This window comes from Plecotus auritus (genome assembly GCF_963455305.1).
Source record: "Plecotus auritus genome assembly, chromosome: 12".
Lineage (NCBI taxonomy): Eukaryota > Metazoa > Chordata > Mammalia > Chiroptera > Vespertilionidae > Plecotus > Plecotus auritus.
In genome coordinates, this window is record NC_137778.1 from 31,445,176 (window position 1) to 31,461,553 (window position 16,378).

The window sequence follows — 16,378 nt, forward strand, 5'->3', positions numbered from 1 at the left end:
CCTCCGTACTCCCAATTCTGGGTCTCTCTATGAGGGATCTGTTTTCCCCCATCCTTCGCAATGGGCAGCTGTCATTAATCTCCTACCTTCTCTACTGTTGCTTTTTCTTATTTGCCATGTGAAACTTTAAAAAGAAATTATGTAACTGTGAGGAAAGCATGAGAAAGACTACCTTAGTTTATTTAGTTGATCCCCTTCTCAATTACTAATATCTCAGACACTTGTTGCCATGTTTTACTTAATCTTCAATATATTTTATTTTAAAAAAAAATTAACAGTACATTTTGGTCTGAAGTGGTCCCATTGCTAAAATGCCAGGTGCTAGTTGTAATTCTGGCTTTAAAACCGAAACCCCAAATGTTTAATAAATTAAAAAAAAAAACAAAAAAAAAACTAGTTGCCATTCTACTCCAAACCAACTAGCCCAGGGGAAGAGGCCAGAGAAAGGAGGCAGTAAGATCTTGGACCTGTGACTACAGGGACAACTGGCAGAGAGAAGTAACACAAAGACTGTCTGAGCAGTCCCCAGTATGGCCCCCACTTTTTGGCAGAGGTAGGGTAAGGGTCATGTGTACCCTCCTACACTTAGTTCATTTGCATCTTCGGAAAGAAAAAGTTAAAGTCAGCTCAGCTTTGGTTTCTGGTCCAAGTTAGGGAGCTTAGAAAGGTGAGCCTTGGTCCAGCTTTGGCAGAATGAGGCCCACAGATGGGACAGTAAGGCACGACCCTGGCTCTGGAGGTCAGGGAGTCAAAGGCAAACAGCTAGGGCCAAATTCTGAAGGATAAGGAATGTGAGTTTGTAATCCCCACCCCCAGGGCTGAGGAAGGGTCTTGAAAGCAATAGAAAGGATAACTTGGAAATAGACCGTCCCCTGTAACAAAGACTGTAACCAATCTCCCCAGGTAGAGACGTGGGGATAGGTCGGTTAGGATTTGGTTTAAAGGCAACTGGGTGACAAGCAGAGGGTGGGGGGCACAGAGAAGAACTCTCCTCTGGCTTTCTCTTTTCTCTCCAGAGCTTAAAGTGACCCTATGGGGAGGTGGGGATAGTTCCTTGGCTTTACACATTAATCTGAGGGGTAGTAGGGACAATGGTTCAGTCATTTTTACGATGGTTGTTGTTGAGGATGGGGTGGCCATTGGCTAGGGCCCGGCTCTTTGCTCCTCCCCCACCTGTGGCCTCCTCTCCCTCTGAGCTCTCTGTTTCTTCCCGGTCACTGCGTTCATCTTCTACCTGCTGTGGAAAGGGATAAGAAGGGTTACTTGATGTCCTTAAACGCCTAAATACTGCCTCTCTGTGTGGGCTTGTTCCAGCTATTCCCAGGGCCCCACAGTAGTTTTTTAGGGGGTTGCTGGTATGGGAGGCAGTTTGGGCAGTTTTTAGAGTTGAGGGTAGTAGAGCCTACAAAATAGGGAGAGGGCTTTCACCTTTCCAGTTATGAACTTGTGGGCCATGCGCAAAATGAGGTAGGCCCAGAAGATATGCAGCATCTGTAACACTCCCATCATGGAATTGAAAAAGTAATAGCCAAAGAAGGCAGGATAGAGCTCCAGTGGGTACACCACAGTGCAATGCAGGATCCTGGCAATGGGAAGGGAGAGAATTGTCAACACAGAAAGGAAGAGGTTAAGATGGAGATAAACGGGAGGGTGGGGCAAGACTTCTGATTTCATGAGAACAGGAGTATAGTCTGGCCTCTACTCACCAGAAGGGTAGGATGACCAGTCGGGTGATGATGAAGACGATGGCAAAGACGATGAAGATGTTGTTGCAGGTGTTTTTCCATCCGGCATAGTTAAACATCTTGGCTGACTGCACAGACAGCCCCCATCCGTCATCATAGGCTCCTGACTCGCCCGTACACATTCACACATACACCCGTTACCACGCAGGCTCCGTGCCCCCACCTCCTTGGTCCCAGGAATGTCACACAAACCCCAAAAGGAGATAGAGGGACAAGGGAACCTGCACCAGGGTCTCTGGGTTTGAAGAAATGTCCAGAAAGCCTGACCTCTAGCAGGTAGTCGGAAGAGTCGTGCAGAGCCATGATGAGAGTCCCCGCTCGGATGTAATTGGCGAACCAGGAGAAGCTGATGAGGATGATGGTGGCCACGTGGTGGATGATCTGCTCCTTGAAGTCCTGCAGAAAAGATGTAGGCTCCAGGGGACCTTTTTCTGTTCCCCGGCCCCCACTATCCCTTCTTCCTCCCCCTCACTTTTAGTTCCCCATATCCCACAGCTCCATCCAGGGCACCCAGAAATCCAAGTCAAGGCTATTCATCACAGCTTCATGTTGGCTTCTAGACTTAATGGCACAGCCCCTTGACCCACCTTTCGCTTGACGTCAGAGGCGATACTGAAGAGCAGGGACCAGTAGAAAGAAAGTTCAATCATGTAGTACCAATACTGGGAAGGGATGGTGCTCTGGGAGAGAGGAGAGAATGAGAGATTAGATAAGGGGCCCCAGAGTGACTGGATCCAAGGTCTCCCCTCTCTTAACACCAGCCCTGCTGGCAGCCGAGATGAGTTTATCACCATAATTCCAGTGCCTTCTGGCATGTGTTCTAGAGGTCATCTCTAAGCATCCTAGTCCTATGCTACACTGATTCTCCTCATCACCCCCAATAAGGAAGTCAGAACCCCATCTCATACCTGTATGGGATATCCCTCCCAAACTTTCTTCATGTCGTAGAACCAGGGTTTCTGCAGAGAGATGATGACAGGTTAAAGGAGGGACCCAAATTCTATGCCCCCCCCCCACCTTGCCAAAGACCCTACTCCCACTTCCTAGCAATCCCCACTCACATCCACAATGACAGCCATGCCGGCAATGAAAGCAATCAGGTAAAACGTGAACCTCCAGCTGGAAGAGGAAGCGGAAACAGTGGGGTGGGAGAAGGGCACAACCCTCCAAGTACCCCAGAGATCCTCAGGAATATCATGAAGAACCAAACTGACCTCGCCTGAGTGAGATCTTGCCCTGCACACAGCCATTGCCCACCCCTCCCAGCAAGATACATCAGACTTTCCTCTGCTTCTCCAACCTCCCCCACCTGGCTTCTCGGAACTTCTTGAGGAGACTGGGCCGGTCCTGGTTGCGACGGCGGCGGAACCAGCGCTCTACCTGGCGGCCAGAGAGCCCACTCTGCCGGGACAACAGCTCTACCTCTGCCTGGGTGTAGGGAAGAAGCCCATCCATCACATTTCACTTCAGAACTCAGCAGTGCCCTCACCCTCCCACCTCCTCTAAGTATTAACCTTGTATTAAGTCTGTACCCCTGCTTTCCCATCTCTTCACCCACCAGAAATGATATTCCTACCCATTCTGTTTCCCTCCCCACTAGAACTCAGTAACTCCTAAAGCAGGTCTGCAGCTCACCTGTTTGGGATGCTTGCCGCCGGTCAGGTAGAAATGCTCCAAGGTGGGGTTGGGAGGTGCCCGCAGCCGAGTTTTCTCCTTTACATTCAGGAGGGCGGCCAGTGGTGTGGCCACGTAACTGGGGAAGGGAAATGAGTGAGAAGCACCTCACTGTCTGGGTAGCCCCTAAGCTGGGAGGGGAAAGGACTGCACGCTCAGACAACTTTATGCTGGGCCTCAGTTTCCTGGCAATCCCCTCTCTGGCCTCCGAGGGCTGCTCGTAGCTGACAAAGCTGCCTGTGTTCACAAGTGACCAGGCCGGGTGGAGGGTGAGAACAAATAGCCATTGACAGAAAGGGCCCGGGGTGCTGAGCCCTCAGGAAGACAATGCTGCCTTCAGTGGGGGACACACGGTAGGCAGGGACCTGGGTGGCCAGAACACCAGGGACAGGACCAATGAAATAGCAAGAGACAAACTTGAAGTGCAAGCAACAGTGTGGCTGGCCGCCAGGGAAGGCATGGGGGTGGGCTGGTATGCTCACAGCTCAAAGAAGTATCGAACGATGAGGAAGAGCAAAGCCAGGGGTAGTGTGATATAGAGGTCTGAGGCTTTGGCGTAGACACGTCCATCTCGGTCTTCTAGATCAGCCCAGGTTAAGTTCACAGGCAGCCACAGCCGTTCCCACCAGAAGTAGTCATACAAGGTCTGGAGCATCCTGAGTGAGGAGGAGGGGAATATAAAGGGCATTAAAGGGGACAGCCACGGGGGAGAATCAGATTAACACCATGCCAAGCCTCCCAATTCCTACACATAAAGCAGAAGAATCCTATCAGAAGTGTCTTTTCAGAAACAAAGTGAAGGCAAAGCTGCAGAGGCCAGAGAATCGAGACAGCAGACCAAGAGATCTGGTGGAAAGTGAAGCTATTGCTTATTAAGGCGTACCTAGGAAATAAAACACTAGCCTGCAGAGAAAGACTCGTCACCGCGCCCTCAGCTCAGGAAAGACCTGCTGCTTTCCCCGTCTCCCCCTTTCCGCCACTGAAAGAGAAAGGTCGAGACGAGGAGAGGTAGTGACCCCCTGGACACTCTGAATGAGGAAGGGAATGGTCTGTGGCCCCGGAGGGGCCAGCGGCTGCTTGGAGTTTCGAGAAGCAGCAAGATGGTCCTGAAGAGCCAATGATGCTGGAACCAGTACACCTGGCAGTCTTGGGGCTGAGCAGTGAACGCCGGCAGGATGGCAAGGGCAATACTTTCCAGACTCCCTGCCCCTCGTTCCCCCAGGAGGAGGGAGAGGTGGTGCCATTCAGGCTGGCCTTGGCACTAAAAGCTGACACAGAAGGAAGGTGGTCGCGTGTCCCTGCCACCCACACTTGCACCAGGGAGGAAGGAAAGAGAGTGGAGAAATTGTTCTCCACTGTGAACTAGAGACCAGTGGGTGTCCCTGGCAGGAGACTGATCAGACAGGTCACAGCGGAGCAGAGCGGAGCCAGGCTAGTCCTCCTGCAGCTCCTCCGGCTGTTCCACCCCCACCCACCACAGAAGCACTTGCGAAATCCCTCGCGGCCTGTCACGGGTCGGTATTCCAGCTCAAGGACTTTACCCTCTTGTCCCCACTCCAGCTCACTCCTCTCTCAGATGAAATCAGAGGTCAGCACTGACAAAGGAGCTTCAGCTCCGCCTTCCCCCAATAGCACCCATGGGTGCCTACGTTTGTATGTACTCACATGTACACACACACACACATTCCAGGCCTCGGCTCACGAGGGCACAGCCCCTTCCTTCTCTACCTTCGTCAGAATAAATATTTAATTAAAGAGATGGAAGCCCTCAACTGAACAAAATTAAACATAGTTATCCACAACGGAACGTTTCCCACACAACCATGCACACAGTCACACTTTTTTTCGGAGGAAAAGTGGTAGAAAATACAGTAGAGAAGGATCAAGACAATGCCAAGATGTGGTGGCACCCCTGGCTCCGCCTCCCCTTGCCCCCCTTTGCTTAGCCTGCCTGGAGGTGAGGAAGTATACCTGACCCAGTCCCTGGACTGATGTGTCTCTTGTCCAACTTGCCCTCCAGTGAGATCGACAGCCAAGGGTAGAAACAGGCCTAAATGTTGGACCCCCATCCCCACCCTGGTCAGTGGAAACCGGCAGGGAAGTTTCTCTTGACAGGAACATTTTGAGGATTAAAGATTCAGAGAGGTCCTGCAGGGAGGGAGGAGCCCCTCTCTCCGATTCCTGTGCCCCAGGAATGCCTGCTGCCAGTCTTATCCCTACAAAGAAAGTGAGGAGCTGGGGAGGTAGGCAAAGAATGTGTCAGACGGTGGTCAGGGACAACTGCCCGGACAATGCCACTCCCTCAGCCCAGGACCAAATACACCTCTCTCCTTCCAGCGCCGGCAGGAGGATGGGTGTGAGCGGTGAGCAAGAAAGCCTGATGTGTCAGGCCTTCGGAGATGGCGATTAATGGGGGCTCTCCCACACCTGGTTTCAGGCTTTCTGTGACCACAGCCTTCCCTTGCTGCCTAGTCCTTCCATTAGTAGAGGAGCACTATCCCATTCCCTCCTCCCCCCGACACACACACACACCTTGCCCAGCAGAGAGACACCAGACTCCGCAGGGTCTGGACTTCTAACTCAACACGGGGATGAAGGGGGAGGGCAGACAACAGGGGCTCCCAGCTGGCCTCGCTTACACATCCCCACAGAACCAACAGGTCTGCTCCTGGCCCAGGTGGCAGCCTGGAGGCTTCTTGGCACCAGCACACCAAGCCAAGCAAGGGATCCCATAAACAAAAGGCTGGGGCAAGAAACCGGGGTGTGTGCTGAGGACAGGGAGCCGACCTGCTTTTCCAGGCCCTCTTGGCCCTCAGGGCAGTCCCTTGATTTTCTCTTAGAGAAAAATCACACCTACTGGTATTTTTTCCATTCACAGAATTCACTCACCTCACAAGCAGGAAGAGACAATAAGGGGTGTGTGGGGGGATGTCTGTCTGTCTGTCTCTCTCTCACACACACACCTGCCACAGAGACACAGAAGCCACTTTCGGAGGCACAGGCTGGAGTGGAGCCAGCAAAGCAGGGATTTCATGGGCATTGGGTTACCAGGAACTTGAGCTCGGCTCAGCCCAGTCCCCACCCTTCGCCCCAACCCTGACCGCCTCCTCCCAGACTTTCACAGATGGATGAAAAGGGGCTGAGGGTCCCCGTGGGGGCTTGTACACCCAGAGTGCTGGGAGCGCAGACGACTGAGTCTGCGAGAAAGTAAACTCACAGACCCAATGTGAAAACAGCCCCGCCAGCTCTCAGAGCTTGGAGGAATAACTGAGGAAAACATAATCGGATCAGCAAGGGAGAAGAGTGACAAGAGAGGGTCCCACAGCTCCCAGCTTCCACGGAAACTTGAGGAACAGCGAACAAGAAGTGGAAGAGGACCCGATAGTCCTCTTTGTTGAAAACCTTTCAGGTGGTGAACCAGAAGGCTGCGAGCAATGGGTGAAGAGGTGCCGCCGCTCCAGGCTGCAGGACAGGCCCCCAAATCTGGCTTGTCTAGACTGTCCCACCAGAAACCCCAACACCTCCCTCCCACACCCGTACTGCATAAAGCTACAGCCCCAAGGGGCAGGGAGAGGCAGATAAGCAGCAGTGCTGAAGGGCACAGTAAAGGAGCAGCCAGCGAGGCCAGTGACCGGAGACAAGCAGGCCTTTCCTCCCAGGGGGAAGGCTGGCCAGAGGCCCCAGGGCAGGGAGTGGATTGTGGGGTACCAAGGGAGACAAGAGACTCTTTAGAACAGGGTCACTGTATGGTCAGGACCAGGCGCTGAAGGATGTCTCTGTAGACAAGTCCTCACACCTAGACGCCCCATCACAAGTGCAGTCAGCCCCCCAAATTCAGGCCCGATCCCCTGGACAGTGGTGTGGGATGGCAACCCCTCCAACACAGATGTGGGAGGACTGCCAGCTGGAGGCCGTCCCTGATTTGATTTTCTGGGAAGAGGGGCTCATTCCACTCCTCAGGATTCTCAGAACCCCCAGCCTGGGGCCTGGCAACTCAGGTGGCTGAGACCAGGACTGGATGCCAGGAGCCAGGCTTGGGGTGAGAAAGAAACCCCCAAACTCAGGCCAAAAGTTCGTGCCACACACCTGTAATTAACCTACTTGCCAGAGAACCTCCGGGCCAGTCATTAGCAAGATGTGGTCCAGAAAACCAGTTTCTCCAGCGGCTCCCCCTCCACCCCTGCCACACACACCCCATAACGGTTTAGGAGCCTTGCCCTTGGGGGGGCCGGGCGGACTCCCTGAGCCACTCCTTCCCGTTTCCCGTTAAGCACATGGGCGCTCTGACCGCCCTCCCGAGTGGCCACAGGGCGCCGGTAAGAAGGAAAAGCAGCAAGACCCTGCTCGCCCCTCCCACAGTCGCCGCGGGAGCCGTTCAGGCCGGGCCAGCGCCGCGGGGCCCTGCCGCCCGGGGCTCTCGCGCAAAGAGTCACCCAGCCTTGCTAACCCTCCACAAAGGGCGCCGCGCCCCGGAGCCCCACCTCCCGGCCCCTACCTGTTGCCCCGGAGGCCTCTCCGCGCTCAGGCGGCGCGTCCCGGGACGCAGAGGCGCCCGGCCGCCTGCCCTCCGGCGGCGCCGGGGCCGCGCGCCCTCCCAGGCCCTCGCCATGAGCGCGCCCGGCTGAGGCCCAGCGCCCTCGCGCCCCGCCTGGCGCCCCGGTCCCTTTCCCCCTCGGGCCCCGCTCCGCCCAGCCGGGCCTCTCCGCGAGCTGCGTCGGGGCGGCCCCCGGTCCTGCCAACTTCCCCACGGCCGCGGCCCCCCACCCTGCGCGCATTGCCCCGGATCCCGGGCCGGGGTCCCCACTCACTCGGCGGCGGCGGCGGCGCGGGGCTGGCGGGGCCGGGAGCCGCTGCTCCGTCTCTCCTCTCCGCGCTCCGGGCCCCTCCGGACTGGCTCGGCCCGTCCTCTCCTCCCCCTTCCGCCCGCCGCCAGCCCGCTCCCTCCCTCCTTCCTCCTCCTCCCGCCGCGCGCCGAGCCCAGCTGAGCAGAGGCCGAGCCCAACCCGGGAAAGAAAGGCCGCGAGCCACCGCGGAGCCGGGAGACTGGGCGTCGGCCTGTGGCCCGGCCCGGGAAAGGCGAGGAGGGCGGGCGCCTCCGGCCTCGGGACCCTAGCCCCCGGGCCGCGCCCACTGGGATCGCCGCGCCGGAGGCAGTGCAGGCTCTTCCAGCCTCTGTCTCTCAGGGGTGCGATGTAGCCCTCGGGGACCCCGGATCAAACCCACGAGGTGCCCGGGGATCCGGAGCGCGGAGGGGCAATACCTCTGCCCCACCCAACGCGCCTCCAACTGCGTTCCGAGACCTCAGCCTGGCAGCGCCCCCCCCCCCCCCCAACTCTGCACCGCGGATTGCCACACTTCCCACCTCCAGCCCCACTGGGCAGCGGAGGGAGGAAGGAGTCCTGGCTCCCGCGGGCGCAGCCCCGGGGCGTCCGGCCCAAGTGCAGGGCGCCCAGGCCGAGCGCCCCTCCAGGGCCGACAGCCCTTCCCAGCGCCAAGCCCGCGACCCCTAGGGCGTCCCCACCCGCACCGTCGCCATAAAACCCACAGCGTTTCCACCCGAGAGCTGTACAGCCTTCCCCCGGTGGCACACGTACCCTACTGGTAGACTCTGGAAGAGCCAACCCCCAACTTTTGTTTTGTAAAATGTATTCGAGTTTCCAATCTACATCATCACACTTACCCAAGGTCACATTAAAAAATGTTTTTCACTTAGTCTGATAAAATCAGTATTTCAGGAAGATGCAACGTGTTCATCCTAGAAAACTGTCCTTGACTCCTAGTGTGGGCAGAGTGTGACTCAGATGTGTTTGAGGGTTTGTTTAGAAAGAGAGCTACAACTTATTGCATGGAGAGGTAACAGTTTTTTACCTTGATGAAATGTTGCCGGTTTTATATTGCCACAGTTAGAAGCTCGGGGTAGCTTGTTGCATGGTTTATCTAGTCAAGTTCAGGTGCTCTGGCAGTTCTTTCAGGAAGGAGTGTGACACCCCTTCGCCACCCCCTCCCCCACCCCCCTCCCCCACACACTTATCCAGTTTGGGAGCTTGGCCCTCCCCAAAGTCTCCTTCTGGAGAAGTACAGAGGCAGAAGCTGACTGATTTCCATCCTCTTTGTTCATTTGCTCTTTGCAGTGGGACCCCGGGCCCAGGCCCACCTCCTGAGAATGGGACTTGTTGGCCCACCTCCCCCTGAAACCGGCCCAGAGGATTCTACCTTTTTTAGCCCCAGACCAGCCAGTTCCCAGCAACTCCTCCAGCCCCGTCTTCCCTTGCCCCAGGGCTGAACAACTCCCTTATTAGCAAATCCTATGTCTTTGGACCCCTTGGTAACTGCCCCTCCCTCCACCTGCCAATTCCAAAGTTCCCTCTACCTTCCTTGAGCGCCACCGGGAGATTCCTCCTCTCCTACACAACCACACGCTTCAACAAGCTCCTGGCAAAGTGTTAAAAACCCCAACGCCGAAATGCGTTATCTGTGTTAAAGAACAGAATTCAACTGAGTAAATGTGACTATTAACTGCTTTGTAGTAAGGTTCCAGCAAGGTTCCAGTGCCTCCTCTTTGGGCCACAGCTAACCTTGGGTTCCTCTCCAACTCCTCCCCACACCTCTGTCCTACTTGGCTCCCCTCCTTTAGCTCCTGAACCCTTTTCTCCCGCAGCTTTTCTGGGTGCCAGGCTTTCCCAAGTTCCTCACCCAACTTTTCAAACCATCCCCCCACCCCACCCCACCCCAGGACTGAAGACCTGTTCACCTTTTTTTTTGTTTTGTTTTAAGATCCCAGTGGGGAGGGGAAGTTTTGGGACAGAAGTTAGATTGCCAAGGCCTGACAAATAAAGATAAGAGGCTGTGCTGCCGCTCCCCCAGGAGACAAGGGAGAAAGTGGATGGAGAAGGGAAAACCTCACCTCAGTCAGCATAAGAATGGTGCCACCAGTTCCGTCAACATAATTGGGTCACACACTAACACACGTGCGTGCGCGCGCGCGCGCGCACACACACACACACACACACACACACACACACAGGCCTTGGCTGGACCAGGATATTTTGACCACCGCCCTTCTACCCACCGGCACTGTCCCCAGCTGTCATAGCCACACCCACAATGCCCCAAGCTGCCTGCTTGCCGTGACTCACTTCCTCTATAAGGGCTGCTGAGGTGTCCGGAGGCAGAGGACACATCCAGGCACACCGCCAGGCCTGCAGCCTGGGATTTAGGTATCTGGGCAGGCTTCTAGGGCGGGCAAAAACATGGACCCCCGTTGTGGAAAGTGGATAAGGCTGGCTGGTGCAACACAGAAACCTGTTGGAGCAAAAAGAAGTCAAGCTTGGCTAACACCTGAGCAGAGGGACTCAGGTGCCAGGAGTCCTGGAGAGAAAAATTTTCTTACAAGAGGAAAAATTGCCAGGAGGAATTTCTGTGTTTTCTGAAATTATTCAATGCAAAGTATAGTCATGTGCCGCATAATGACGGCTCAGTCAATGAGGGACCACATATACAAAGTTGTCCTATAGCATTATAATGGAGCTGAAAAATTCCTGTCACCTAGTGACTTCATAGCAGTCTTAACATCCTCCTAGTGCCGTGGTCGGCAAACTGCAGCTCACGAGCCACATGCGGCTCTTTGGCCCCTTGAGTGTGGCTCTTCCACAAAACACCATAGCCTGGGCGAGTCTATTTTGAAGAAGTGGCGTTAGAAGAAGTTTAAGTTTAAAAAATTTGGCTCTCAAAAGAAATTTCAATCGTTGTACTGTTGCTATTTGGCTCTGTTGACTAATGAGTTTGCCCACCACTGTACCTAGTGCAAATGTTGCAAAACTCGACAAGCCTGTGATTGAGGCAGCAAACAGCTTTAACCTGGGTGTGAATGAGGAAGACCCTGGGGAGCTCCTATGGCGGTTTCTGAGGAACTGATTAATGAGAAGTTGTTGGTGCTGGAACAGGAACACATAGCTGAAGAAGTAAAAGAAAAGGAACTGCAGAAGAAGAAAACTCCCAAAATATTCAATCAAGGGTTTGGTAGAAGCTTTCGAAGACTTCAACAAGCTCCTGACAAAATTTTGAAAACGCCAACACCGAAATACATTACCAGGTGTACCGGTTAATGCGGATTTTATAATCCAAGAAAACACGGTAATTTCAAGAGAAACATCAAAAGTGCTTTATTCAAAGTAATGTCCATCGCTAGCTGCACATTTCCCCCCATCTTTCAGGTAATTTGTGGATAGCGTCCCAATGGAACTTGTTTTGAGGCAGACCATTCAGAGACCCAATTTTCCACTTCTTCTACGTTTTGAAGTGCTGCTCAGAAAGTGCGTGTGGCATCGATCGGAACTAGTGGTCATCTGAAGGAGCAAGGTCTGGTGAATATGGCGGGTGGTTTAAAACTTCCCAGGCAAGATCTTTTAACATGTTTTTAACTGGTTTTGAAGTGTGTGATGGTGCGTCATCATGAAACAAAATTACTTTGCCGTGTCTTCTGGCCCATTCTGGTGGTTTTATGATCAAAGCATGGTTCAAATTGATTATTTGTTGCCAGTAGCGATCACTATTAACAGTTTAGAAGCTCATAATACACCACACCTTCCTGATCCCACCAAACGCAGAGCATTGTCTTCTTTCTGAAGCGATTTGGCCTTGCAGTCAATGTTGATGGTTGACCTGGAGCAACCATGATTTTGTGCATTTGGGATTCTCAAAATAAATCCACTTTTCATCGCCAGTCACAATTCAATGCAAAAAAAGGCTTTCTTTTGTGCCGTGGAAGCAACATTTTACTGATGACTTTTAGGTTTTCCATTTGTCTTTTCTTCAGTTGATGTGGCACCCATTTTCCTTCCTTTAAAATCTTTCCCATTGCTTGTAAACGATTGGGAATTGTTTGCTGAGCAATGCTTAATCTTTCTGCAAGTTGTTTTTGAGTTTGACACGCATCTTCATCCAATAATGCTTGTAATTGTTGGTCTTCAAACTTTTTTCAGTTGACCTGGACGTTCTTTGTCTTTCACATTGAAATCATCACTTTTAAAGCGTTTAAACCAGCGTTCACAAGTATCTTGAGATGGAACATGTTCACCATAAGCTTCCCGAAGTATACGATAACTTTCAGCAGCACTTTTCTTCAAAAGAAAGTAATGAATTAAAACTTCCTGCAAATGCTCTTTTTTTTGGCATGAAATTTGACATTTTTAAGTGTAAAAATATTTATGTTGTTAACGCCTTCAGAAAATTTGACATATGAAGTTTTTTGGGTTTTTTTTTTTTTTTTTTTTTTTTTTGATTTCAGAGAGGGAGGGAGAGGGAGAGGGAGAGATAGATAGAAACGACAATGATGAGAGAGAATCACTAACCCTTGACTGGAATCAAACCTGGGACCCTTCAGTCCACAGGCTGAGCCAAACCAGCTAGGGCTGACATATGAAGTTTTGAAACGTGTTGTCAATACAACAAAATAGCATACATATCAAATCGCATATATATCAACATATGTGTAACTCCATCTATTGAAAAAATTCCGCATTATTAATCGGTACTGGTTAGTAATGCAGAACTCTATGTACTGGTTAGTAATGCAGAATTTTTCTATACCGGTTAATAATGAGGAATTTATCTGTGTTAAAGAACAAAATTCAACTGAGTAAATTTGACTATTGAATTCCTTTTTATTAAGGAATTCATAAGTCTCATGAATTGCCTACAGTATTCAGAAATGTAACATGGTATACAGACTTGTAGCCTAGAAGCAATAGGCTGTACCATATAGTCTAGATGTGCAATGGGATATCTCAACTAGGTTTATGCAAGTACACTCTGTGATACTAATATTCCCACCAGGACAAAATCGCCTAACCATGCATTTCTCAGAACTTATCCCCTCGGTTACGTTAAGCGACACGTGACTGTATTTGTAGAAAAGCAAGATGGAGTTAACAGTTGAAGAGGTATTTATGAGTCAACAGCCGAGGCTGTATATATTACTGCTTGTCCTCCTGTGTTCCACTAAGAGGGACCCCAAATCAGCCATGCCTTGCTCTGAGTGATGAAGAAAACCCTGGGAAGAAACGAGGAGACCTAGATGCTGATTCCAACGCCATGGCCTTGGGAAGTCACTCAACCCCCTTGGGTTAGTAACCAGAGGGTGATAGACCAGGTCATCTCTAAGATCACCAGCTCTGAAATTCTAAACATTAGAGCATGGGGGTGGAAGGTGATTAGTAAACCTGAAAACAACCTTGATCCACCTGGAGTTGAACAAAACAAAACCAAGGGACAGAAGTGAGAGTCCACCAAGTTGCAGTGGAGCAACTATAAATGCATCACCCATTCTGCTCACTCCTGGGCAACCGGGACTATGCTTCTTGACATGATTGGCGTTCTGCCTGCCTTCTTCAAATGCAGGGTTCGCCTTGCAGGTCAGCCTGCAGTCCCGTGCAGAGGTTGGACTGGGGAACAAGAGCTCTCTTTCTCTTCATTGCCCCCTAAGCCTGCTTGGGATGTATTCCCAGAAGAGACTCTGAAAGGCACAGAAAGCAGAAGGCTGTGTAGCCACGGTACTACGGTAAGCCAGCCTAGAAAGTCCCCTGCCTATGTCCTGAGGCCGGTCTCAGTGGGGTCCCTTGAGCGGATGTCCACCTGAGGCTCTTTCCCTGACCTGGCCTTCCTACCAAGTCCACTTAGGAACCTGAGGTCTTCAGGAGGCTGCATTCCCCAATAAGGGCACGATGAGGTTCTGATAGCTTGTGGAACCAGAACCTCGGAGACTTCATGTAACCGCTAGGGGGCTCTCGGTCCTCGGTGGCTGCTGCTGCCCTCTTGTGACCAGATAGGAGACTGGCAGGAAAGAAGTTGCAAAAGAGAGCCAAGGGTGGACTTCCGTTAGGGGCTTAATCACAAGGAGCAACAACAGCCTGTAATTATTGGAATCGAGAATCTAGGTCAGTGGTCGGCAAACTCATTAGTCAACAGAGCGGTAAACCGCGGCTCGCGAGCCGCATGTGGCTCGTGAGCCGCAGTTTGCCGACCACTGTCCTAGGGAGACAAGTTAATAACAGTTATCATTTTAAAATAACATTATAGTGCCCTAACTGGTTTGGCTCAGTGGATAGAGCGTCGGCCTGCGGACTGAAGGGTCCCGGGTTCGATTCCGGTCAGGGGCATGTATCTTGGTTGCGGGCACATCCCCAGTAGGGGGTGTGCAGGAGGCAGCTGATCAATGTTTCTCTCTCATCGATGTTTCTAACTCTCTATCCCTCTCCCTTCCTCTCTGTAAAAATCAATAAACATATGTTTAAAAAAATAAAATAACATTATAGCAATATTTATGATTACATATTAGTTAACATTTTGACATGTGTACTTACCAGTCTGTGCCCAGCACTCTTCTAAAGTGCGTTACATGTATTACTTTATTTAATTCACACATTTGCCTATAATATAAGCACTATTATTATCTCCGTTTTGACGATGAGAAAACTAAGCACAAGAAAGTTTAAGGAAGTTGCCATGGTCACACTACAGACCAGAATTCTCAGTCTAAAGAGTCTGGCTTCGGAAATGTTAGGGGCAGAAATAAAATATTGGGGACTAGCTATTAATTATAAGAAATATTAATCAGCCCTAACCGGTTTGGCTCAGTGGATAGAGCGTCAGCCTGCAGACGGAAAGGTCCCAGGTTCGATTCCAGTCAAGGGCATGTACCTTGGTTGCTGGCACATCCCCAGTAGGGGGTGTGCAGGAGGCAGCTGATCGATGTTTCTCTCTCATCTATGTTTCTAATTCTCTATCCCTCTCCCTTCCTCTCTGTAAAAAATAAATAAAAAATATTAAAAAAAATATTAATCATACTCTGTTAACCATAATTGTTTCAACTCTGATTGAAGAAACACGATCTGGATGAAGCCCATCCTCCTCATCTGAGAGCTACCTATTATCATCTACCTAATGAAAGAGTAATATGCTAATTGACCATACCTTAGCCGTGCCCACAAGCCAATCAGGAGTGAGTATGCAAATTAACACAACAAAGATGGCTGGGGGCAGGGCTGGATGCTCTGGGCCTCTGAGCATGGTAGGAAGGCCAGGGAAAGGAAGGCCCATTCTGGCACGAATCTTCATGCATCGGGCTTCTAATGGAAAAATTAATAACCTTGCTTCTGAAACTGGAGCCGCCAGCTCTTTGCAAGCCCCCAGACTTCATTGCCAGTAATAAGTAACCATTATATCCATTTTTATTCCTTTTGCCTACTTCCTATGTAATCTTTGTCCTTGAACCCCCTATAAGCAGCTGGCTTATGGGGGAGTTTGCAGAGCAGATTTTTGTGGATGACCTGCTGCTCTCCCATGCTGCTGGCATTATTGGAATAAATGCTCAGATATGATTTAACCCTGTGTCTGCTTAATTGGCACAAGTAGTGACAGGCAGCCTGGACCCATTGGTTGTCTGGTTTCAGAATCTCTTTTTAAACAATTCTGAAACTAAGACCCATTTTTCAGATTGCCAGGTAAAATATGGGCTGCTCAGTTACATTACAATTTCAGATAAACAACAAATAATTTGTTAGCATAAGTATATCCCTTGAAATATTTGGGTCATACTTAATACCAACAAATTATGTGTTGTTTGTCTGAAATTCTAATTTAACTGGGTGTCTTGCATTTTTATTTACTAAATCCGGCAACCCTCATTTACAAGGCACTTTTTTCTCTGTCAGAGGCCATCCCCTATATAACCTCATTTAATCCTCCCAGAAAGCTTCTCAGGGGCCCCAGTGCAGAGCTGGGGCCCGAACCCATGTTCTCCAGCAAAAGCCGGTGCATGTTTTCCACGTTAACAGGAGAGAAAAGGAAGGAGCAGTGATTGCCCCGCGGAAATCTCCCTTCCTGGCGCATCCTCAGCCCTGCTCTGATCGGTGGAAGAGCTGCAGGCACCTCGTTAGGTAGAAAAAACAGGGAGGCGCTTC

General features: G+C 51.3%; 1 protein-coding gene across 14 annotated transcripts; it reads right to left on the bottom strand.

The window, feature by feature from the left end:
- Positions 1 to 148: 148 nt before the first annotated feature.
- CERS2 (ceramide synthase 2) lies at positions 149 to 10,482 on the bottom strand (the record flags this gene model as incomplete). Of its 14 annotated transcripts, none has more annotated exons than XM_080649484.1 (12): positions 161 to 1,237; positions 1,429 to 1,582; positions 1,707 to 1,813; positions 2,013 to 2,141; positions 2,333 to 2,425; positions 2,654 to 2,704; positions 2,807 to 2,864; positions 3,055 to 3,173; positions 3,381 to 3,498; positions 3,902 to 4,075; positions 4,323 to 4,398; positions 8,680 to 8,709. In XM_080649484.1, 10 exons carry the CDS (start codon positions 4,072 to 4,074, stop codon positions 1,097 to 1,099), a joined length of 1,143 nt encoding a protein of 380 aa, XP_080505610.1. In that variant the 3' UTR covers positions 161 to 1,096. The 14 variants fall into 14 exon arrangements, with proteins under 14 accessions (XP_080505605.1, XP_080505610.1, XP_080505613.1 ...); XM_080649487.1 differs by having other exon boundaries at positions 4,303 to 4,398; positions 8,680 to 8,707; XM_080649479.1 differs by lacking the exons at positions 4,323 to 4,398; positions 8,680 to 8,709 and adding an exon at positions 8,228 to 8,361 and having other exon boundaries at positions 149 to 1,234.
- Between the last annotated feature and the right edge of the window lie 5,896 nt (positions 10,483 to 16,378).